Raw genomic sequence first — 24,218 nt, forward strand, 5'->3', positions numbered from 1 at the left:
TCTGGAGTGGGCGAAGCCGAAGTCTGGCATGCCTGGTTACGTACGTGCAGGAAGCCATGTGACCCAGCAGGGTAAGGCACGACCTCACCGTGGTAGTTGGGAAGGCCTTGAGTCCTTGGATGAGGCTCGTGATGGTGCAAAAGCGATTGTCTGGCAGGATGGCTTGTGCGCGTCTGGAGTCTAGAACCGCACCGATGAATTCTATTCTCTGGGTAGGTTCTAGAGTGGATTTGACCTTGTTGAGTAGGATACCCAACTTGTTGAATGTGCGCACTATTATGTGGACGTGATCGCGAACTTGTTCCTTGGTGCGACCGCGTACCAGCCAGTCGTCTAGGTACGGGAACACTTGTATCCCTTGCCGACGAAGGTACGCTGCCACGACAGCCATACATTTCGTGAAGACCCGTGGGGCCGAAGATAGGCCGAAGGGAAGGACTGCAAATTGGTAGTGCACCCTGTTTACCACGAATCGGAGGAAGCGTCTGTGAGGCGGGTAAATAGCAATGTGAAAGTATGCGTCTTTCATGTCGAGGGCGGCAAACCAGTCTCCAGGATCGAGGGAAGGGATAATGGCCCCCAGAGAGACCATGCGGAACTTCAACTTTACTACGAATTTGTTGAGTCCGCGCAAGTCCAAGATGGGTCGCAGACCTCCTTTGGACTTGGGGATGAGGAAGTAACGGGAATAGAATCCCCTGCCCCTTAAATCCACTGGAACCTCCTCTATAGCCCCCATGGCGAGGAGCGTAGAGACTTCCTGTATAAGAAGTTGCTCGTGAGAAGGGTCCCTGAAGAGGGACGGGGAAGGGGGGGAGGAGGGGGGAAATGAAGAAAACTGGATAGCGTATCCCCTCTCCACCGTGCGGAGGACCCAACGGTCCGAAGTTATAAGGGACCAAGCACGGTGGAAGTGGGAGAGGCGATCCCGAAAGGAGGGGGCTGGATCCTGGGGGATGAGTGGGGCGCCGTCCTCGACCGCACCTTCAAAAGTTCTGCCTGGGGCCTGAAGGTGGTCTAGGTGGCCCCTGGTTCTGGCCAGGTTGAGGGCCGGTCCACCTTCTTCTACCACCTCGCCCTCGCCTCCGGGCCGAGTCCTGTCTCTGACGAGGCGGGGGGGGGGTAGAAGCGCTGAGGCTGCGGCCTAAACGGCCTGCGCTGGGGGCCCACAACATGCATCCCCAGGGAGCGCATGATTGTTCTCGAGTCCTTGAGGCTCTGCAGGCGAGAGTCCGTCTTATCCGAGAACAATCCATGACCCTCAAAAGGCAGATCTTGTAGGGTTTGCTGCAGCTCCGGAGGCAAACCCGAAACCTGAAGCCAGGAGATCCTGCGCATAGCGATACCCGAAGCCAGGGTCCTCGCCGCTGAGTCTGCAATGTCCAAGGAGGCTTGCAAGGAGGTCCGAGCCACCTTCTTGCCCTCGTCTACCATGGCTCCAAACTCCTCCCTGGACTCTTGGGGAATCAACTCCTTAAACTTCCCCATAGAGTTCCAGGAGTTGAAATTGTAGCGGCTCAGTAGCGCCTGTTGGTTCGCCGCTCTAAGTTGTAGCCCTCCGGCTGAGTAAACCTTGCGGCCAAACAGATCGAGCCGCTTAGCCTCTTTTGATTTAGGCGCTGCAGCCTGCTGGCCGTGGCGCTCTCGTGCATTCACTGATTCCACCACCAGTGAACACGGTTGGGGGTGGGTATACAAGTACCCACAGTCCTTAGACGGGACAAAGTATTTTCTTTCCACCCCTCTCGCTGTGGGTGGAATGGAGGCAGGAGTTTGCCATATCGTATCCGCATTTGTTTGGATCGTGCGGATCAGAGGTAACGCCACCCTCGATGGGGCATCTGCTCCAAGGATATTCACGATCGGGTCGTGAACCTCCAGTATCTCTTCCACCTGTAGGTCCATGTTACGGGCCATCCTACGCAGGAGATCCTGGTGAGCCCGAAGATCTATCGGAGGGGGACCCGTACAGGAAGTGCCCGCCACTGCCTCATCCGGAGAGGAGGAAGAGGATGCCTCCGGTGGCACTGGATCCAAGGGGGGGTCCTGATCCCCCTGCTCTTGGGCCGGGGCATCACCTGCACTTGGGTCCATGTCGGGTGGTGTGGACACTGAAGCCTCCATGCCCCCTGGCGGAGGCCGAGAGATGGTGGACTCCGGGGCCCTTCTAACGGAGTGACCCGAGCGAGAGGTCGAAGCTATTGGAGCCCCTTGCGCCTGATGGTACGCCCACGGGGTCCAAAACGACCAGTGAGATGGTCCATGAGAGTGGTCCTCTGCCATCTCCTGCCAATGGCCCAAGTTTCGTTCCTCGGCTTGCCCTTGAGGGGGATATGCCGATCTCGACAGGTCCTCCGAGGAGCGAGACACCGATCTTGACGGCCATGGCGGTGCCGCGAGAGATGAAACGAGCCCCGTGGGCTGTGGTGCCGCACGGTGCCGGTCTGGAGATGACCTATCTCTGCGCGGTGCCGGCGATCGGTGCCGGGACCGCGACCGGTGCCGATGACCCCGTCGGTGCCGGGAGTCGGATCTGGACCTCGACGAGGACCTGGAGTATGCCCGGTGCCGGGAGCGGCCCCTCGACGTCGAGCGTCGACCGTGGCGGTGCCGAGAACTACGTCTCGACGTTGATCGGTGCCGACGATCATAGCGGTGCCGAGACGTAGAGCGGTGCCGCGAAGAAGATCTTGGCCGCGAGTACGACCGGTGCCGAGACGATACTCGGTGCCGGGACTGCGAGCGGCGTGGGGACCTGCTTCGGGACCTGGATCGGTGCCGAGGTTCCAGCCCTTGTGATGGAGGGCGCATCAAGGCAGGTTTCCCCCTCGACTGGACCGGACGAGTCAACGGTGCCGTCGGTGCCGGTGGTTGAGGCGGTGCCGGCTCCGTGAGAGCTATTAAGTCTCTCGCCGCCGCGAAGGTCTCTGGCGTCGACGGGAGGCACTGTATCACCGCCGGCCTCGGTGGAGACGCCGTCTGCACCGGACTCAACGGCCTCGGCGCCGGAGTCGACGGTGCTGGAGGCACCTGTTTCCGGTGCTCCACCGGCGTACGCGGCTCTACCCCCGGCACTGGGGGAGCCAGCGTCTTCGGCACGGAAGTCCCCGTCTTATGGGCTTTCTTATGCCCTGGGGATAATGACCGGCGCCGAGGCACTTGCCGTGCTTGCGGTGCCGACGAGGTCCGGTGCCGGGAAGGCTCATCTGACGCCACTCGCGTGGTCGTCATGGCCGGTGCCGCCGGGGCACTGCGTACCGAGGCGCAAGGTGCCGGGGCTTGACTTGTGGATGGAGCGTCCGGAGTAAGTGCCGCCTCCATCAGGAGTTGCCGGAGCCGAAAGTCCCGCTCCTTCTTGGTCCTTGGTCTGAAGGCCTTACAGATCTTGCACTTATCTGTTTGATGGGACTCTCCCAGGCACTTCAGACAGGAGTCGTGCGGGTCGCTCGTGGGCATAGGCTTAGCGCAGGAGGCGCACAGCTTGAAGCCGGGAGCGTTGGGCATGAGCCCGGCCCCGCGGCCGGGGGAGAAAGGGGGAGACGACCCCCTTAATCCCCTGAACTATTAAAACAACTAGACAACTTTTAAAACTACAACACTAGGACTATAACTATAACTATAACTACGAATAATGAAGTAAGCTAGGGAGAGTGGAGAACAGCTAAGCAGCGCTCCACAGTTCCAACGACCGTCAGGGGCGGTAAGAAGGAACTGAGGGGGCGCCGGGTCGGCTGGGGTATATATTCAGCGCCATGAAGGCGCCACTCTAGGGGGCTCCACAGCCGACCCGCCGGTGTTGCTAGGGTAAAAATCTTCCGACGATCGTGCACGCGGCGCGCACACACCTAATGGAATGGATATGAGCAAGCACTCGAAGAAGAACCGTGACTTATGGCCGCGTGGTGCAAGGCCGCTTGACATTCATTTCCGGAGGAAGTCCGGGGTCCACAGGCTGGGCGCGGTCCCCCCGCTCTGGAATAGGCTCTTGGAGGAGGGGCGGGGCCCGCTCGCCTTGGGTCTCTCTCTTCCTCCAGGGTAAGCTAGGCGGCTTCCCTGCTAGAGCCCTGCACGGATACAAACGGTATAGCCGTGAGTGCGGGTATAAATCCGTGCCCGCGGAGCTGCAGGGCTCTACTCAGCAGCAGGTTGGGTCACTGCCGGGCCAGGAATCGGGCAGCTCCTGTGTGGCTGTCCCACCTCCCCCCACGGGGGCGGTCACCAGGCTCACCCGCAGCTCTCCCTGGTTGTGCTAGTGTGTGCAAGCGGCTCGCATGCTCCCGGACAGGAGTCCCTTCCATGCCCTTTTTTTTTTTTTTTTTTAAACGAACATTAATTGCATACCAGGGCACCATGCTCCAGGGGGCAATGCAGCATGCCTTCAGGGCAGAAGTGCTCCTCCCTGCTCCACTGCTGCTACCACCTCCTTCCCCCCAGTGGTGCAAGTAGAAATCATTTCTTGCCGGTACTGCACTCATGGGAGGGACACAAGGGGGGGTGGGGGCCACTTGACCGCCTCACATGACCCTCCATGTGACTACTCCCCCACACACACTTTCCCCATCCCCTCTAACATCCCTCTTTGTAAATACAAACATCAACATGCTTAACTATTCACTTTCCCCCCAAATATGTAGTATTCAGTTTGTTTATATAGAATATGGGAGTTGGGTGAGGAGCCATTTCAGCATATGTATGACTTATTTAAAGACAATTTTTAAGTAGAACTGTATCCTAAACTGTTTTATGGTATTGTACTCAGTCATTGCTGTGCCCTGTACTCATTGTACCCTGACAACATTGCTGGATGTCAGGGTGTCCCCTTCTGCCACCTCCCCCCCCCCCCCATATGTACCTGGTCGCAACTGACCTGGGGTCGGGAAATAGGGAGAGCTGTCTGAAAAAAAGCCTTCAGGCTCCTGCGTGCTTTGCTGAAGAAGATAGCACTCCCTCAACACCCAAAAATATTTAAATAAATGGTATTTGATTATGGTTTAACACTGTGATTAAAACTGTGTTTAGTGGTGATTTATTTTGTGATTAACCACCATTAATTTTTTTTAATCATTTGACAGCACTGAAAAACACCCTCACCATCAACAAACTTCAGCTCTATGTTTTTGGTCTTGTCTATACTAAATTTGCTGTTTTAATGGGGTTCTCACGTCTACACACATACCACAACCAGAGTGCAGATTACACTTCAGTTGGATTAATACCTGGGTAAAGTTCAGCTCAAATACTAACATGGATGGAGCTTAATACAAGTAATTCAAATACTCCTCCAAGCAGTGTCCCTAAGTCTAGTCTTCACTGCTTAAGTGTTCTGTCTAGGTTACTGTCTGCACTCCATTGCACATGGATCAACTTGGCTAGAAGTCACATACCCATACAACTAGCACTGTGCTGTGGTCTATACTATCATATTACAGATTGCATCAATACAAAGTACTTTTGCAGAAACTGCTGTAGTGCCTTCTACCCAAGACATTTTACAAACAGCAACCTAGCCTCACCACATGCCTGTAATGCAGGAAGTTATCACCCCATGTGACAGATGTAGAAATCAAGGCAGAGAGGCTATGTGGCACAGTCAGAAATAGAATCCAGCTAACATGCTTCCCCGTTCTTGCAGTCACAGATAAATGAAGTGGGTTGAGGGGGAGAACATAAAGGCTAAGAGATACATAGAATCCAAGGCAAAATATTCTAAGAGCTGTATTAGGAAACCAAAACACATAAAGCAAATCCTAGCCCCTTCAAGTAAGAAGGATTTCTCTTCAAGGACATTCCTGGGAAGATTTGTTAGGGCTTGTCTATACAGACAGTGCACAGCAGACTGGGTTGTAAATGGACAGGTTGTAAATCTTGCCACATGCTAACTGGATGTGTGGACCCTGCTACAGTGCATTAAAGTTCTGTAGTGTGCTTTGATCTGCTGCTGTTCTCCAGTGAGTTAGTGAACGGCAGGCTAGTGCATTGTAGATTTGCACTCCACCTTGCCACGCACATAACTCTCCATATAGACAAGCCCTAAGTCTAAGCAAAGTTTGAGAAGTACAAGATCAGAGTGCAAAGTTAACAGGGGAATCAGTCACACAAACACCATGTGATGTGAACAATTGCAGTAATTTATAATTTTATCAAAAGATCAGATAAAAGGTACCTATCAGTTACCATGATGAATATGAGTCCAGAGTAGGAAAATTAAACAAACACACACCACCGCTAACCCATCATAAACCCCAGTAGAGCTACTTGTAAGATTATCGGTTTTGCTGGAGATAAACCAAATATGAATATATAATTAAGCATTACAGTAAATGCACATTGGAGTTTCTGAAAGAGTTGATAAAATTTAATACCTGTAAGGTGAACACAGGAGATATTAAAGGTTTTACAGGAATGTTTTAACTCCTTTCATGCCAAGTTCACATTGAATGAGCAATTGATATCTAGTCCAGACATGTGTGTGTGTGTGTATATACACACACACACACACACATTATATTGATAGGTATTATGCACATGGTATTATTATATATATGCTTGTGTGTGTTAGGCAATCATGATAAATTATATTATACTTATTCTTTCCTACTTATGCTAAGGCATATATCCCATGATGCTCCAGGACAAGTATAGCTCAGCACTTGGCTTATACAAATACAAAAACTGTCAAAAGCTAAATGGATGAGCATTCTGTTCTAAAATGTAATATCTGGAAACAAAGATACATGGAGTTTCAAGGAAATAACGTAAGATGTATGAATGCTTTGTAGTGGGGAGTATCTACATGCCCCTTCACGCCTGGAATTTAATATTCAATAGAAAAATAGGAAAGAACAGGAAGCACCAAAGATAAAGCTGGCACAAGCTGGCTAGTTCAACTGTAAGTGATCTGAACAGGATTCTGTAACTTGTACACAACCATCCTATGAAAAATGGCTAGTTTAAGGGGGCATTTGGGATGCACATCATCTGTGTAAGATGAACTGAACACATTGTGAGATTTCACTTCCTGGGAAGGATTGGAAATGTATTAACTCTTAATCCTGTACTATATTGTATTGTCTTTATACAGTACATTTGACTGAGCTTGGTTTTTTAGTCTCTTGAACGTTCTTAATATCAAATTGCAAGTATAGTCAATGAGTTGGCTGTAACCTTTGAGTCAATAACTGCCATGACTAACAATATTTAGCACTTTTCTTCTTTTTTAATAGATAGCTCTGGATTTTGGGGTTGCTGTTGCTTGTAACCAAGAAAAATGGAAACTGTCCAGTAAATCAATAAATCCTTGTGTGTTCAGAGTGGGTGATTGAACTCCATGCCGTTTAGTTCATTCTTAAGCCAACATACAGGTCCTTTAATACTAGCAGCCAATATGAACAGGTAGTAATATGAATCAGTGTGTCTAGTGAAATATTAGCTTTTTATAGTAACATATATGTTTGCAAAGTCTGGGCAAAAGGGGGACCTGGCAGCGTCTGGTCAGATCTACTGGCCGGACAGCAAAATTCTGGTTACTGGGGGCATGGGAGGTGCCAGGTCATCACCTGCACCAGTCCCTACTCAGCTGGGACCATCTCCTACCTGTGTCTGAGCGCTGCAGCTTCCAGACCCAGCTGTGCAGGTGAGTCCCACCCAACCTTGGGGGGCGAGGGAGCAGCAAGCAATGGGGAGGGGGAAACAGGAGCAAAGTCTCGGGCAGAAAGAAGTGAGGATGGGGAAGTTCCAGCACTCCCACTCAAGTGTCCGGTTTTTAAATATTACAGAGTTAGCAATTCTATACCACCCCTCCCCAAAATAAACAAACCATCACATTATTCACTGTGTGTGTTACACTCCTTCCCCCACCTTGTGTCTAATTAGATCGGGGAGGGCAAACTACGGCCTGCAGGCTGGATCCGGCCCATCAGGGCTTTCAGTCCAGCCCGCAGGATTGCCAGCCCCATGGCACAGCAGGGCTAAGGCAAGCTTCCTGCCTGCCCTGGCCCCCCACCGCTCCTGGAAGCAGCCGGCACCATGTCTCTGCGGCCCCTGGGGGGGGTGGGGGGGGAGGGAGGAGGAAAGGGGCAGAGAGCTCCATGCACTGTCCTCACCTGCAGGCTCCCATTAGCCGGGAACGGGGAACCACGGCCAATGGGAGCTTCGGGGGTCGTACCCACAGGTGAAGGTAGCATACAGCGAAGCCGCCTGCCCCACCCCACCCCACCCCCAGGAGCCACTGCCCGACATGCTGGCCACTTCTGGGAGCAGCACGTGGCCAGGGCAGGCAGAGAGCCTGTCTTAGTGCCACTGCCATCCCAGAGCCGCTCAAGCTAAGCAGTGCTGGGCCGGAGTCCTCACCCCAAACCCCTCCTGTACCCTGCACCTCAACCCCCTGCCACACCCTGCATGTCTCCTGTACCCCAACCCCCTTGCCCTGAGCCCCTTCCTGCACCCCAACCCCCTGCCCCAGCCCTACATACAATTTCCCCACCCAGATGTGGTCCTCGGGCAAAAAGTTTGCCCACCCCTGAATTAGATTGTAAGCTATTCAAGGCAGGTACTGTCTGCTGCTCAGTGTGCTCTTAAACACTAGCATGATAAGTAATTAACGGTTTTTGATCTGACAAAAACATAAACAAGTGCTTAACGCTATGCATGTATTTTAAGTGCTTCACTGGATCAAGCCCTAAGCAGACAACACATAGAGAGGGGAAGACTAGGACTGTTTTAAGGAAAGGCTTGGAGAAGACTGAAGCACAATAGCTCAGGTCAGGGAGCAGTTTCCAGCATTGCAAACTTTCAGAATTTTTTCTGTGAATGTGGGGATTTCAGGGGGTGCTAGAGCTCATCTCCTGATGAAGTGAGAGGTTTTACCCTCCCCCCCTTGTGAAGTTCAACCCTGTTGGAAGGTAGCAGAGCCACTCCCCTATTCTCACTGGATGGGAGGAAGGAGCAAAAAAACCCTGTAGCTCAGCATAGCTCTGCTCCTTCCTCCCTTCCTGTCCCACTTGCAATACCTGGCCTGGGAAGGAGCAAAGCCAACCCCACTTCAGGCCCCAAAGCCCAGGATAGGGGAGATGAAAAACACTAGGAAAAGCAGAAGTGAGGTTGCCGGGGTTAAGGGGCTGAATTGATGGCTGGGCTGGACTGATCTTGGTTGGGTCAGGGGTGCTGAATGGGGACAGAACTGATGGGGGGGGGGGGGGGGGAGTGAGGATTAATAGCTGGGCAGGGGATAGGCAGATTTGGGGGCAGCAGGGACCAGAATCACCTTATCCAATGCATTCAGGAGAGTGGCCAACAGTAAATTTCTCTCTGACATGGAGGGGGCGTTCAAACATCAAAAGAGAAAATTTAAAAAAATACGGTATAGTTTGGGTTTGTTTTTTTTAAACCATGATTTTGTGGGCCAATCATGATTTTTGATCTCTTGATGTTGGAAGTACTGGAATTCTAAGTGCAAAAGGCAGGAAGATGTCTGGAGGAAGCAACTAGACATGATTTGGGTGAAGAAAAGAGGAGCAGAAAGGTAGACACAAGCAGTAGAGGCCCTGAACTATGCAAATTGTTTGCTTTTTATCTGTATGCCATTAACATTATCTACCTTATCCAGCTACACTGACCTTTGCTATAAAATTTAGGCAATACATTTCTCTTGCGATTAAAAGATTATTTTTTTATTCTTTGATCTCTGCCATTCTTTATTGGCCATCCCCTTGATGCTGAAAGTTAATGTTTCAGTAACATGAGACTGCAACAGAACAAAGGTATCATGGCACTCTGCCATTATTTGGAACATTGGTGGAATCTAGTCCATCCCCTCCTCTCCACCATATTTTATTTCAGAACACACGAAGGGGATAGTCACTTAAGATGAGTAATTTCCATTGGTTTCCACTTCTGACATCAATGCACTAGATTAGTAGAAGGAGCAAATACATTCCCCACTGTGGACAATGCTAACAAAACAGACAATGTAAACATTGACCCTGTGTGTCAATGTGAAGTTAAAGAAAAGCCATGGCATTAGAAATTAGCAGAAAATGCATAAATTAGTTCACATTAGCCTTATTTGGCCTGTTAATGACTAGTGCACTTGTAAAAATCATCCACATATAACTTTATAATGTGAATACTCATGTTACATGGACATTACTCATGCTAAAATCCAACTCTTGTTTTGGTTCTCATATGTAAAAGGGCTTTAAGTCTTTTAAAAAAAACACATGAAAGTTAATGGAAGCTTCATACTGCTTCCCACACCCTCCTCACCAGCACCCCATGCACTGTCACTACAAACTGAACACTTGACCAGATTCTAATAGTGGACAGATGTTCAGAAAAAACAGAAGTGCACTGTGAAGTTAATTTAGAAAAAAAGGTGACCACGAAGACCAAGAGATTCTCACAAGCAGGAGAACAAATACTTGCAGATGAAGAGACTATAAATGAAGAGAACAGGCTAGATGGGAAAGAAAAACAGAAGTTAAATAGAAAGGACTAACATTCCCAAGTGTATAATAGTGCATTTAAAGGAAGCTAATCTAAATCCATCATTTTTTCTTTTAACTGTGATTTTTGGAGCAAAGTATTCTATTTCTCTGCCTCATCTGATACCTGGCTGGAGATAAGACGGAGTAAAATGGTTAAGAAAAAAAAACTCAAGCCAGGCAGCTGTAATTAGGCAGGACCCTGTCCAAGCATGAATGGAGCAGCCAGTGGGGGAAGAGGAATGGGGATATCAAAGCCAGATACTATAAAATGAATTTTCTCCTCTTATTAATAAAATGCACCAACTTCTCTTGTTCTTAATGTTCAGAGCAACTTTCAATAGCTCTGTGAAATGGTTTTTGCTTCCTAATACGAGAGGCTGGTTTCTCTGCTAATTTATTGTCTACAGGATAGCATGCCTGGCAATACTCCTAAGTGGATTGTCCTTCTGTTGGGCAGATTCAAAGGCAATTCAGAGCTGTCAATCAGGAAGCCCACTGCTCTGTAGGTCCACCCCATAACTGCATGCTTCTGACTGCTAAAGTTAAATAAAGGAACGGAAATAATAAGGTTTACTTCTGCCTGACTTCCTGCTGGCAAAGGCAGGACTCTGTTTCTATGCAGCCAGTGGATGATCTGCAGAGACCCTGGGCTCGCTGATTGGCAGCTCTGAATTGGCTTTGAATCTGCCCAGCGGGACAGAGAACTCTCTTCTGAAGAATACAGATGTGTTCTCATAAGATAACTAGGCCCTAGGTTTACTTTGTATGAAAATTTTAAAAAGTAAAGCAAGTTTTACAGAGGCTCTGTGGCTATTGCTCTCTAATATCCTTTCTGATTCTGGAATGTTTAACAAACTAATGTCTGTCTACATATATATTTTAAGAATACAAAAAACAGAAGTCTGGATTGGAATAAAGGAAGCAGTCATGCAGATCGATGTTTAAAATTTTGGGATCCCTCCCAAAAATTGGGGGAAATTAAGGATTATGAACAATTGATTTTTCTAAATCTGCTATAGGAGATTCAATATTTATCAAGACAGCACCATACAATTGTAGGAGAACTATTTGTAAAGTTTGAACTGTATGTTATAATGAAGTGTTTTACATCCCAAATTACCCCCACGTTAAAAAACCCCACCACCAAAGCAGAATATAAATCTCAATGTAGAAGGTATTTATTCTTCTGACTTATTCTTTAGGCAGCCAAGAGCAAATTGTACATTAAGGATTATGCATATAGAGGAGTCCAGCCTCACATCCTAAATACGGCCCTAGTGCAGCCAGTGTGAATAAATTGAACGGAAACATGAGCTAGGACAGCTCCTATGGAAAAACAGATACAGCACATTGCCAGAGAGTACCCACAGTGATTACATGGTATGTATGCACCAATCATGCTGCATGTTTTCATGGCTAAAGGAGCAAATGGCAACCTGCATTTAATTCTTTCTGAAACAGTCTTTCCTCAAATTTGTTGTTGGCACAAAACATGAGGCAGTGATTTTTAATCATAAATGGGGCTTCCAAAAAAGACTGTCATCCAGATACATTACCAGCTCTGTATGAGAAAAGTTAATTGAATTTGATTAATTCCCATTGGATTAGCTGAATAAACAACTCTTTTGAAGCTAGGATTTAACAGTAATAAATCTGTGATAATCAGCTATATTTATAATCCATTTAGCTTGTTAAGTACAACCGGGACACTGCAACAGATTTTAAACAAATTAATAATTCTGGGAAAATTCCACAGTAAATCATCACAACAGCAAAGCTGTGCAGTGTATTTTCTGAATTGCATGACTTCTATCAAAGCTTTTGGCATCTTAAACTGATTATGTTTTATTAGAGAACTCCATCACAAAACATTAGAGCTTAAAGCCTTGTTTAGATGGCAATTCCAAAAACTGATTAGCCTTTTTGAAATATGCTCCACAACTGCACAGTTTGATCCTTGTATTATAACCAGTATCTGCTTTTCCAGGCACTTTAACATCAAGGTGGCAAAAACACTTAGCATCTATAAAGTTCCTCCTATAGAAGGATCTCTAAACATGTTAAATGTTAAGGCCAACATTTTAGAACCTGGGAGTCACAGATGCTCAACACCGCTGCAAAACAAGTTAGCTATATGGAGATGCATAAAAATTGAATTATGTGCCTAATTTTTAGGCACCCATATTTGAAAATTTTAGCCTAATGGATAAAGTACAGCACACCGATTAGGTATCTAAGTACCACCGTTTTACAGCTGGAGTGACCAATGTATGGGAAGATTACATGATTTAGCAAAAATCATACAACGAATTAAAATGTTCTATGTTAAATAAATTACCTGCATGAAAGTAATGAACACAAATATGTATTTCCATAAATAGTGTATTCATAATTAAAATCTCTCATGCAATAAGCAATTTATTACTAAATACATCATATTCCAGCTAACACCTGACCCTCCACAGACAGCATAAAAGTAAATCTAGCATTGATATTTTAGGAGTCAGCCTACAACATAGCCTCACTCACAAGGTAAAACCTACTTCAGATATTAGCCTCACCAAAATTATGTTTCTAACAAAACAAAGTGCTCATTCTGAAGATTTTGCAAGTAGACATTTCATATATACAAAGATTAATAATTTAGTTTATTTCATTATAGAAGGCAATGCATCATCTTGAGAAGGCACAACTGACCTTGGTAGGCTTAAAAAAAAAAAAAAAAAAAAAACCAACAAGCTATAGAGAGATGGAAAACGCCAATCTCAAGCAAATTTAAAAAAAAAAAACTGATCAGTGTTAGAAATAAGGAAAAATATGACTAAATTGCTCCACAAAGTGATGCTTGTGGGCTATAATCAAATGCACACATCCTAATTTGTATTCTCCCCTTCCCCCCCCCATATCTACACGGATTGTTTAAAAGTAAAGACTAGTTAATACAAGAGCTTTCAGGTGGCAACACTGTGTTGGGGAAATAACGTACAAGTTTATGAACAGAATATAAAATACTTAAAAAAAAAAAAACCACCATAAAAAAAATGTAGTTTTTCACTTCTATATGTTGAAGATGCAAAACAGTGGCAGATTGCTCAGTTCATCCTGCTCATAGGATTTATACTTAACAGAACCCAATATTTATTGGATCACATTATTCTCCTGTCTTAAAATGATGGTGTAAATATGTTAAAAACTTTCTCCCTCTTTTACTAACTATTCCATAAGGATCCGGACGCTAAGAAACCACCTCATAGGAATCTCTTTTTAAAATTCATTTTCTATGCATTACTCTTGAAATGTCTTTGCTGATTTCTCCTCAGATATTCCTGTTTTGTATGTTGTCAGAAGCTTTACCTTTAGAGCACACCATTCTGGGTGCTTCTTTTGCCCCAGCACTTTTCTCTTGCAGCAGGATTTGCTAGAGTGTTGGTCTAAAGAGGAGCTGTGTCCCCAGAGTTGTGAATATCAGGGAGGCAGTTCCTCCCTCCCTCCCCATAGTCCAAATCAGAAAGGAAAAATTGAACAATTCTGTAACCCACAAAAAGTCCAGCTTTGCCCCACTCTCCTTGCAAGGCAATGGGGTCAGTTGTCGGGGCTGGGTTTCTAACCCCTTATCAGGCTGAGCTTCCTGGGCTCTAAGGAGAAGAAGAAAATAAACAAGGTCTATCTACTTATCCAGAGGGTCCAGGCAGCAGAGAATCTTAAACAGCTTTTCTAGTCAGTAGTCCCTGCTCTGTGGGTTTAGGGAGTTCTGTGAACTAGCTCTGCTTCTGTTGTACGTGCCACCCCTTACTGGGGTTAGATACTCACTTTTAAGGAGCTGGCCTTCTCCTGGTGGAGCAGGCTTCACAGGTGTGTGGGGTTGGAGCTGACTGCCCAGAGTAGTTCTTTAACCCCTTCCTGACAGGGGCGGGGCAGGTTCCCACCACATAAATGGGTAATACACACACAAAATCTTAAAACTAAGAGTGGTACCATTGTCTTTATATTACTTTCTGAAGGAGTTATACACAAAAAGAAAAAAAAAAACCAATTAAACTTCAGGTGTTCGTAGCATCTCTTTCCAAACTTCTGTATGCTCAGCATTATTTTATATGAACCCAAAGGAAAAAAAAAACAGATACGAATAGATAATTTACTTTGTTTTATTGCAGTCTATTTTTACAATTTAGTATGAACACTTAGTTAAGAAAGTTCAACTTTTCACCTGCTTTTCACAATACTCCATTTATCAGGTAAATTAGTTAGCAACTTGCTACTTTCCGCCTGCTTTTTAGGTTACCATTGTCTACAGTTATTGTTTAAGCTTTGATCAAATACTGTACTACAAGATATACAATCTTGTTGCTGTAAGTTAAAAATTCGTATTTTTGTAGTCTTTATTGCACAGTTTATTAAAACTGAAGTGTTTAGAAACTTGCTAAGTAATGCACTAGTATAACATTAACTGAACGTAAGTATGACATTACATAAAAAATGTACGCACACCTATTGCAAAGATTCCAGATTTATTAAAATACTTCCCTTTAAACAGTTAGTAATGAAGGATTCAAAATATTATTGTTGTGGCACTTCAGTAGATTTGACTTCCTTATTTTAGTGCATATTACAAGCAGTCAGGGTATAGGCTGATCAATAGCAGGGGACTGGAGAAAACTTTCATACCAACGTCTTAAGGAGTTAGTCGTTTGGGATCCCGAGGGAACATGGAGGTTTGACGAACATTGCTCAGTCCCAGATAGAGCATAGTTACTCTTTCCAACCCTGCAAAAATTAAATCCAGTCTAGTCAGTCATTAGTTTCTAACTCTTGACAACATGAACACACAGTTAACAATTCTAGCAAGCTTTATATACAGCAGAGTAAGGACCACCACACAACAGGGCATACAACTGCTCTCAGATATCAGCGTAATTGACTACAAAATGGAACTAGCACCAGAAAAAATGAAAGTTTCCCAACACCACACACATTCTGCCATGTGTTACGCTGCCTCATAAAATTAGTTATTGTGTGCCTGGATTGGGCTATGCGCACTAAGTAGGTGGGCACTAAAGGGCAAAATGGGGCCCCAACTTCATTGGGAGCCTCTGGGTGCTACAATTAATAAGAATAATAATAAAGGTGGAGAGGAGAGAAAAAATAAGGGAGCCAGGAGTGCTGTCTTAAGAACATAGTAGATGCCAGTACACATCCGAGCAGTTTTGACCGTGTCTAGTACCAAATATTTCAGGGCAAAGTGTCAGAAATTTTAGTAGACAATTATGGAATAACCTATGCTTCAGGGAAGTTTCTTCCTTATCCCATAGTAGTTACAGGTAATTTAGAACTAATACCTACTACTGGATGTAACTGAAATTATCTTATTTATCACTTTAACCTGTCTGGTCATTCAATGACAGACCTGCGGGTGGCTATATTACAACAGAAAAACTTCAAAAACAGACTCCAACGAGAGACTGCTGAGCTGGAATTGATATGCAAACTAGACACAATCAACAAAGGATTGAATAAGGACTGGGAATGGCTGAGCCATTACAAACATTGAATCTATCTCCCCTTGTAAGTATTCTCACACTTCTTATCAAACTGTCTGTACTGGGCTATCTTGATTATCACTTCAAAAGTTTTTTTTCTCTTACTTAATTGGCCTCTCAGAGTTGGTAAGACAACTCCCACCTGTTTATGCTCTCTGTATGTGTGTATATATATCTCCTCAATATTTATTCCACTCTGTATGCATCCGAAGAAGTGGGCTGTAGTCCACGAAAGCTTATGCTCTAATAAATTTGTTCGTCTCTAAGGTGCCACAAGTACTCCTGTTCTTTTTGCGGATACAGACTAACACGGCTGCTACTCTGAAACCTGAAATTATTATTCCTTCCAATTTATAAACGCTGAATTTTATGTGCCATGATGCTTCCCATTCACTTAGCTTTGTTAGGTCCCTCAGAAGTTCCTCACAGTCTTCTCTAGAGACAATTATTAGGTTGGTCAGGATATCAGCAAATGTTGCCACTTCACCGTTCAGGCTGCCTTTCCAGCTCACTAATACTTGCATCAGACATAAAGCCCTCTCTGCAATGGGTTGCTTACAATTTCTTATAAATCTAATTACTGAAGAATATATCTGATTTAGAAATTGTTCTGAAAATTTGTTTAGAATTTTCTAAATTCATTTTACAAAGATAAGACGACACCGGAGCAAAGAGACCGAAACAAAGAGCATTGGTTTCGGGCACTTACTGTGTTTAGGACACATATAGAACTCTATTTCAAAATGCATGAATAGGTTACATTTTGCTGCTGAGACCAGTGTGTGCAATTGCAAATTGCTGTGCTTAAAATGCATTTTAAAATGTAATGCTATACACTTTGAAAAATTCTCTCATTTTTGTTCACTTTAATATTTAAAATGCTCATACATAGGAAACCTCAATATCTTTGCTGAACAAGTAGCTGATCAATGAGATTCAGCTGGGTAACTTCACCATGAATAAAATAAAAGCAATCACTGGTTTCTCCTGACTTCAGAATGGTTTAATCAAAAGCAGTGAGCAGCCTAGAGCCTCCACTATCTTTATTCACTTTAAGTCAGTTATAATAAATCATACCAAGTAGAGTATTTTTTTTTATTAAAGTTGAGAATCAGAATGATCAATGTGACTAACAAGTGATTTATTCTTGTGCTCTGTGTCTCTGAACCTTGGCAGATTGTTCCCTCAATATTTTCCATTTTAAGAAATTACTAATGCTCACAATTTAAGCTTCTTTCCGTAAACATTCTTAGGTAAGGAACTTACAATGTTGCTCAGCAAGGACACATCATACACCCAGGTTAACTTTTTGAATTTTATTCTGAACACTTGATTGATTACTGTAATCATAAATAAAGTTACTTGAGACTGACCATCTGATGTTAAACGTGGACTGGAACCTAGCAAAAAATAAAATCAAGGCAGATACATTACCTATCCCACCACCTGCATGTGGAGGTGCACCAAAACGGAAGGAATCAATGTAAGCCTTTATTTTCTCCAAGTCTAGAGAAGAAAATAATTTTTATTTTCATGCAGAGCTAATGTCTCATCTTACTAATATACTCAAAGAAGCCCACAGACTAAATTCTTGGGTGTGTCCATAATGATTCTACAAAACAAAAATTGGGGCAATGAAGCCATGAAACCAGATGTCGGTCTGTAGCCATCAAACAGATGTAAATAATGAAGCACTGTCTAGAAGCTATGACTTTATATGGAATATTCTCTTTAATTTATAATCAATGAAACTCCATGAAGTCCCCTGATGTGATTTACTTGGGGAATGCCTTTTATAGTGGAATAGCAGCTAGGCCTCTACTGTACATCATGGTGATCTTAACCCTTACAGAGCTGAGAAATATAGTGGAACATTCATGCTGGAACGCTATTCTGAGAAGCTGAAGCTCAGTGTACTCTTCAGCTTCTCTGTCTCCTCACAGCCACCAGCAAGAGAGCTCTCCCAGCTGCTGTTCCTTAACTCCCAAGATGGATGCACTGCCACCCTACTTGCTTCCCTTCACAAAGTATCCCGACTCCATACTCACCTCACCTGATTCACTTCTGTTTTCCACTCACTTCCCTTCTGTCTCCCTCTATTATCCAGGTTGCATCCACGCAGATTCCCTCCCCAGTTCCACTGATAGACGTTCCCTACATGACCCATTTCCCCTCTTACTGGTTCAAAACCCAAGGGTCAGCAGCAGTGAGGAGTTGCACTGGAAGTAGTATACCAGAACCACGCCAGGGTAGGACTTGCTCTGATAAGAATGCCCTGTCTGTTGCTGCAAAAAGTCTTCCTACTTCCTGTACTCTCTATGGCCCTTAGAAAATAGTTTATAGGTTTTTCTTAAGGATTAACACTACAATGGATTAAAAATGGTTAAATTAGAAAGAAATTAGTTAATGTTATGCAAGAGCCAGTATTACTATTGCAATAGTGCCCCAGATTATGGTATCAAACTGTCCCAAAATCTTCCTTTAAAGGTACAGAAAATCATTCAGAACTCCCTTTGTGCAAATGATTCAGACAAGGAAGTATGACTGTCATACCTAAAACTAAAGACAGAAATAGACAGAGAAAAAAAGGTTTTCATTTCATGCTTCAATTTTGAACTGTTCTCTCCCTCATTACCAATGCTTTGCACACATTTTGGAAGTCATATGAAAAAACAAATTCTATCTCACAATTTATAATCTTTCAAAGTTTAAACATTTTATTACCAACACCATGATGCTGGGCTCTTTCTGTCAGCAGCTGAGGATCGTGAATTCTCTGAGCCCCAGATAAAATCTCTTCCCCTCTCATGAACATATCATAGGAGTTGGAGTTTTTCTGGAAAGGAAAAGTTTGCATTTCATTAGTGATTGAAGTTGGAGAGAAGGGTGTGTTTCCCACTGACACCTGCTCAGCCTGCCACCAGACAAAATGCGCTTTTCAGTAACTTCACCTATGATACTTGATGCAGCTAGTTGACGGTGTGAAGTACTGTGGGCTGCATCAGCATCAGTAAACTCAGTTCTGCTTCCTGTCATCACATTCAGACAGACTGATTTGTGAACCTGAATTCTGCCACCTCCCTCTTTGCAGAATCACATCATTTGTATTTGGAGTTTCAGCAAATGTAGATGTAAAAATGCAGAGCCCATTCTGGCAACAATTAGAGGACTCCATACAAAAACTAAAGAAAGCATGGCTTCTGCTAGAGCTTTTATTCCCCTGTAAGACTAGTTTTGCTCTCCATGCATTAGTGACTACAGAAACAGCAGTACTCTGACAGACAAGGCCTCTGCTGGGAAGTTTTCTTCTATGGGTTTCTAATATTTACAGCTCTGTTTGTTTTTCTTTCTGGCAGATTTTTATCAGTAAATGTAACTGTAATACAGGGTATGGCCTATCAGATATTGGTTTATTCTTAATACCAATGTGAACAACAAATCTTATTGGGACTGCAGATCACATAAGAAAAAGTTTTTAACTCAGCTGTGCTTTGTCAAATTAGGTTTTCATAGCTAGATTAAAACTTTGCTTTTTTACACTGACAACACTATACAACTTTACTTACAGGATTTCCTGGGTCCGGCATTGTATAGAAAGGCCTCACAGCCAGAGGATATTTGTCAAGAATATAGAAGTCTGTATCGTACTGTAAGAGAACAAATATTTTCATAAAGTTAATACTAGATCAAATGGGGTGAGGTGAGGGTTACATAGAGGAAGCAACAATCAAAGATTCTTTTAAATCTAAACAAAAGGTCTGTTAGTTTAATACCTTTTTTTATTAACTTTCGCACAATTTTAAAAAAGGAGAAACAGTTGATTTCACCCATAACTTAGCTTGAAAAACAATAGTTAAATAGGGGCACTACTGTAGTATCTATACTAGCTTTTTGGACACTACATTTGTTATGAGCTCTAGCATTCTTGAATATAAAATTCCTTGTCCTAAAACACAAGAACATAAGAATGGCCATACTGGGTCAGACCAAAGATCCATCCAGCGCAGTATCCTGTCTACCGACAGTGACCAATGCCAGGTGTCCCAGAGGGAGTGAACCTAACAGGTAATGATCAAGTGATCTCTCTCCTGCCATCCATCACCACCCTCTGACAAACAGAGGCTAGGGACACCATTCCTTACTCATCTTGGCTAAGCCATTAATGGATTTAACCCCCATGAATTTATCTAGCTCTCTTTTAAACCTTGTTATAATCCTAGCCTTCACAACCTCCTCAGGCAAGGAGTTCCACAGGTTGACTGTGCGCTGTGTGATGAAGAACTTCCTTTTATTTGCTTTAAACCTGCTGCCCATCAATTTCATTTGGTGGCCCCTAATTCTTATATTATGGGAACAAGTAAATAACTTTTCCTTATTCACTTTCTCCACACCATTCATGATTTTATATACCTCTATCATATCTCCCCTTAGTCTCTTCTTTTCCAAGCTGAAAAGCCCTAGCCTCTAATCTCTCCTCATATGGGACCCGTTCCAAACCCCTAATCATTTTAGTTGCCCTTCTCTCAACCTTTTCTAATACCAGTATATCTTTTTTGAGATGAGGAGACCACATCTGTACGCAGTATTCAAGACGTGGGCGTACCATGGATTTATACAAGGGCAATAAGATATTCTCTGTCTTATTCTCTATCCCTTTTTTAATGATTCCTAACATCCTGTTTGGTTTTTTGACTGCCGCTGCACACTACATGGACGTCTTCAGAGAACTATTCACAATGACTCCAAGATCGCTTTCCTGATTAGTTGTAGCTAATTAGCCCCCATCATATTGTATGTATAGTTGGGGTTATTTTTTCCAATGTGCATTACTTTACATTTATCCACATTAAATTTCATTTGCCATTTTGTTGCCCAATCACTTAGTTTTGTGAGATCTTTTTGAAGTTCTTCACAGTCTGCTTTGGTCTTAACTATCTTGAGAAGTTTAGTATCATCTGCAAACTTTGCCACCTCACTGTTTACCCCTTTCTCCAGATCATTTATGAATAAGTTGAATAGGATTGGTCCTAGGACTGACCCTTGGGGAACACCACTAGTTACCCCTGTCCATTCTGAAAATTTACCATTTTTTCCCTATCCTTTGTTCCCAGTCTTTTAACCAGTTCTCCATCCATGAAAGGATCTGTCCACATTCACCCTCCCCCCATCCAGACCTGTGGCCCCGCTCCCAGCCCCAAGGGGCACAGACATGGGTAAGTGGGGGCACAACCCTCAAAAGTTTGGGGACCACTGATCTAGAACAATCATTGAGAAAGTCTTATGCCAATCATAGAATGCTGCCCAAATGACTCTGGCTTGTTCAGAGAACAGCCTGCATTAGAGATGCAAAAAGCTGTTTTGTATAAAACAGACATTTCTCTCTAGTTTTCTATGTGGAGATTAAGCTTCAGTTTTAATAAAGAGAGTAATTTATTCTGAAGTGACTGTTACCTTCTCTTTCACCAGACGACCCAGAAGCTTTTCATTAGGTGTGCTGAAAAGAAATATTCTCACCATCAGAATAAGACCTTTACCAGACATACACCTCAAAGAATTTAACAGATTTATGTCTGATGGGTTCCCCCACACCCTCCTTTGGAAAACATACAAATAGTTCCTGAATATTTTTAGATCCTACAACTCAGAATTTTAAAAACATTAATCACATTTCTTTGTGTTCTTAAATGAAGTGCGGTAGTGTCCTAAAACATCCCACTTTGCAGAAATATAACCCCCCTGAATTAACTGATATTTACATATGTGCTTGCTATTACCTTGCCAGTTCTTCTCACACTATTTTTACTAGTGAAAGATTATGGACCTGATTCCCCACTGCCTTGCATAATCATTGACACTTGTGTAAAATGGGTGTAAAATGATACCAGTTAGATATGGAAATAAGCATTTTGCAATACTGTCCCCTTAGACGGCAACCTTTTGGGGGCAGAGATCTGTTATTTTTTCAGGGCTTTGGAGCTGTGCTCCGGCTCCGCTCCAGGCAAAAACGTGCAGCTCCACTGTTCCGCGCTCCAGCTCTGGGCTCCACTCCAAAGCCCTGATTTTTATTTACCTGTAGAGTAACACACACCTCTATGTTGTTGTACATATGCAAAAGAGCAGAAATGTTTTAATGTGGTAAATGTACTTGGAAGCTGTTGTGAACCCACAGGGCCTTTATCAACTTCCACCGATATCAATGGGAATTAGATCAGGACCAATGTTAAAGAGGAAAAAATGTACAGCAAATTTCCATGGTAGAAGGGCTGATCAATAAGCAAGATTTTTGACTGTAGAGTTTTTGAACTAAAATCATGCTCACACAGATTCCTGCCACTGCTAGGCAGACAAATGTTTTACTCTTAAAAGGAGTTCCGCCCTCTTTGTACTTTTAGTTTGTTTCGTGTTGGGCTTTCTAAGGTATAAAATCTACAGTGGGAAAAAAAAAATTCATATCCAGTCACTTCAATTTTTCAACAGATATGGTCTAGTTTATTCTTCATTTCAAAACTTGTGATGTGTTCTCATGCTCTTTGGTCACACAATGCAAAATTGACACCTTAACAACAGACGGTGCTAGACCACTTTTACAAGATTGTACTACATTCCAACAATATGTATGTACCTTAGATCATCTTCATCCCCCATCTCTACTCCAGCTTCCCTGAGCATAGCCAGAGCTTCACGGTACTCCAACCTCAGAGTTGGCTCCAAAAACTTGAATGGTTCACAAGGAAACTGTTTGTTCACTGTCAGAATTTCAGTTTGAAACCTGTATACATTGGGGGGGGGGGAGAAGGGGGAGGGCGGCAGTGGGGCAGAGAGGAGAGGTATTTCATTTGCAGTCCAACAATAAGCTTACAATTGCAGTGCATATTTTTGCCACAAGAGGTTACTCTTGCAACACACAAACTAATTTGAAGCAGTTTCTGGGAGAGTTCTATATAGTCAAAACTGAATGTTATCCAAGATAATGCAATCCCTATTTAAATATTACAAAAGTTAAATATTTTAACACTACTCTTGCTGCTTCATTCCTCTCTCAAGAAGTAACTGACTGACCAGATTATTCCTCAATCATTGCTCTTAAAAACAAAACAAAAAAACAACCCTCTTTACTAGCTCTACTCCTTTGAAATTAAGTACATCTCTACCCTGATATAACGTGACCCAATATAATACAAATTCAGATATAACGCGGTAAAGCAGTGCTCCGGGGGGGCGGGGCTGTGCACTGCAGTGGATCAAAGCAAGTTTGATATAATGTGGTCTCACCTATAACACGGTAAGATTTTTTTGGCTCCCCAAGGACAGTGTTATATCGAAGTAGAGGTGTATTACATAAATCAAATATCATAAAAACACAGATTTCCTTTTGGTTGGGTAATAGGATCTGTGTTTATGGCAGCAAGATACTGTATAATTTGTAAATGGATGTTCAAGTTCTGGGAGGAAATCTAACTAGATTTGTCAAGTGAGGTATGTGGCAAAAAATGGAAAATACTGTTGTTGTTGGCTTTTGTAGCAGATAATGCTGACTACTACAATAAATAGGATTCTAACAAAATTTCTGTAAGAGCAAATATACAGCTCAATATCAAAATAAGGACAAAGAGTTTGTATGTGCACAAGAGTACGGACATTTAAATTTGAGGACAGATCATTTCTGTTAGGAGGCCATTCCAACAGAAGAACAGTGAGTTTTCTTAATGCAGTCTGTCATACCCTAGGAATTACAGCCCCGGGTAGAAAAAGATCATTTCTTCAGTGAGTTCCAAAATCTAAGATGCACAGGGAAAGTCAAGCAGAATAAGAACCTTAATTCTGAAGCTCTCTCGGTATAAATTAGGTTCCTAGCAGTTATTGGATAGAGTGAGGATGGAGCGCCCACTACTTTCCTGCAAGGACCCTAGAGATCTCAAGCAGATGAAGCTGTCCACGGACTGAAAAACGCTCTATTTACCTTTCTTGAAGTCCCTTGAATATCTGTACTAAGGTGTCCGCAATCTCATCAACCACTTCATGATAGTGGTAATTAAAAGCCATTTCAATATCCAGACCAACAAACTCAGTTAGGTGTCTGTGTGTATTGGAGTCCTCAGCTCTAAACACTGTAAAATTAGAGTACAAATTCTAAATGACCTTGTATCCTAAAGGAAATGACTACAATATTTGATTTACAAAAAATAACTCAATCACA

The 24,218-nt window shown here is 43.6% G+C and overlaps 1 protein-coding gene and 1 long non-coding RNA gene across 2 annotated transcripts in view; one reads left to right on the forward strand and one right to left on the reverse strand.

Moving 5' to 3' along the window:
* The first annotated feature begins 4,805 nt into the window (after positions 1 to 4,805).
* Positions 4,806 to 18,484, forward strand: LOC135974114 (uncharacterized). Its single transcript, XR_010591278.1, has 2 exons — positions 4,806 to 11,864; positions 15,887 to 18,484. It is a non-coding gene; the product is annotated as an uncharacterized LOC135974114 (long non-coding RNA).
* Positions 14,614 to 24,218, reverse strand: part of DARS1 (aspartyl-tRNA synthetase 1) — a 70,753-nt gene continuing 61,148 nt past the window's right edge. Inside the window, exons 10-16 of the mRNA XM_005286769.5 lie at positions 23,982 to 24,129; positions 22,644 to 22,790; positions 21,473 to 21,515; positions 19,588 to 19,668; positions 18,746 to 18,857; positions 17,456 to 17,527; positions 14,614 to 15,248 (exon numbers count right to left, since the gene is read on the reverse strand). Coding sequence (XP_005286826.1) covers positions 15,157 to 15,248; positions 17,456 to 17,527; positions 18,746 to 18,857; positions 19,588 to 19,668; positions 21,473 to 21,515; positions 22,644 to 22,790; positions 23,982 to 24,129 — 695 coding nt within the window. The 3' untranslated portion in view covers positions 14,614 to 15,156. The remainder of the gene's footprint in view (positions 15,249 to 17,455; positions 17,528 to 18,745; positions 18,858 to 19,587; positions 19,669 to 21,472; positions 21,516 to 22,643; positions 22,791 to 23,981; positions 24,130 to 24,218) is intronic.

This window comes from Chrysemys picta, chromosome 11 (genome assembly GCF_011386835.1).
Source record: "Chrysemys picta bellii isolate R12L10 chromosome 11, ASM1138683v2, whole genome shotgun sequence".
Lineage (NCBI taxonomy): Eukaryota > Metazoa > Chordata > Testudines > Emydidae > Chrysemys > Chrysemys picta.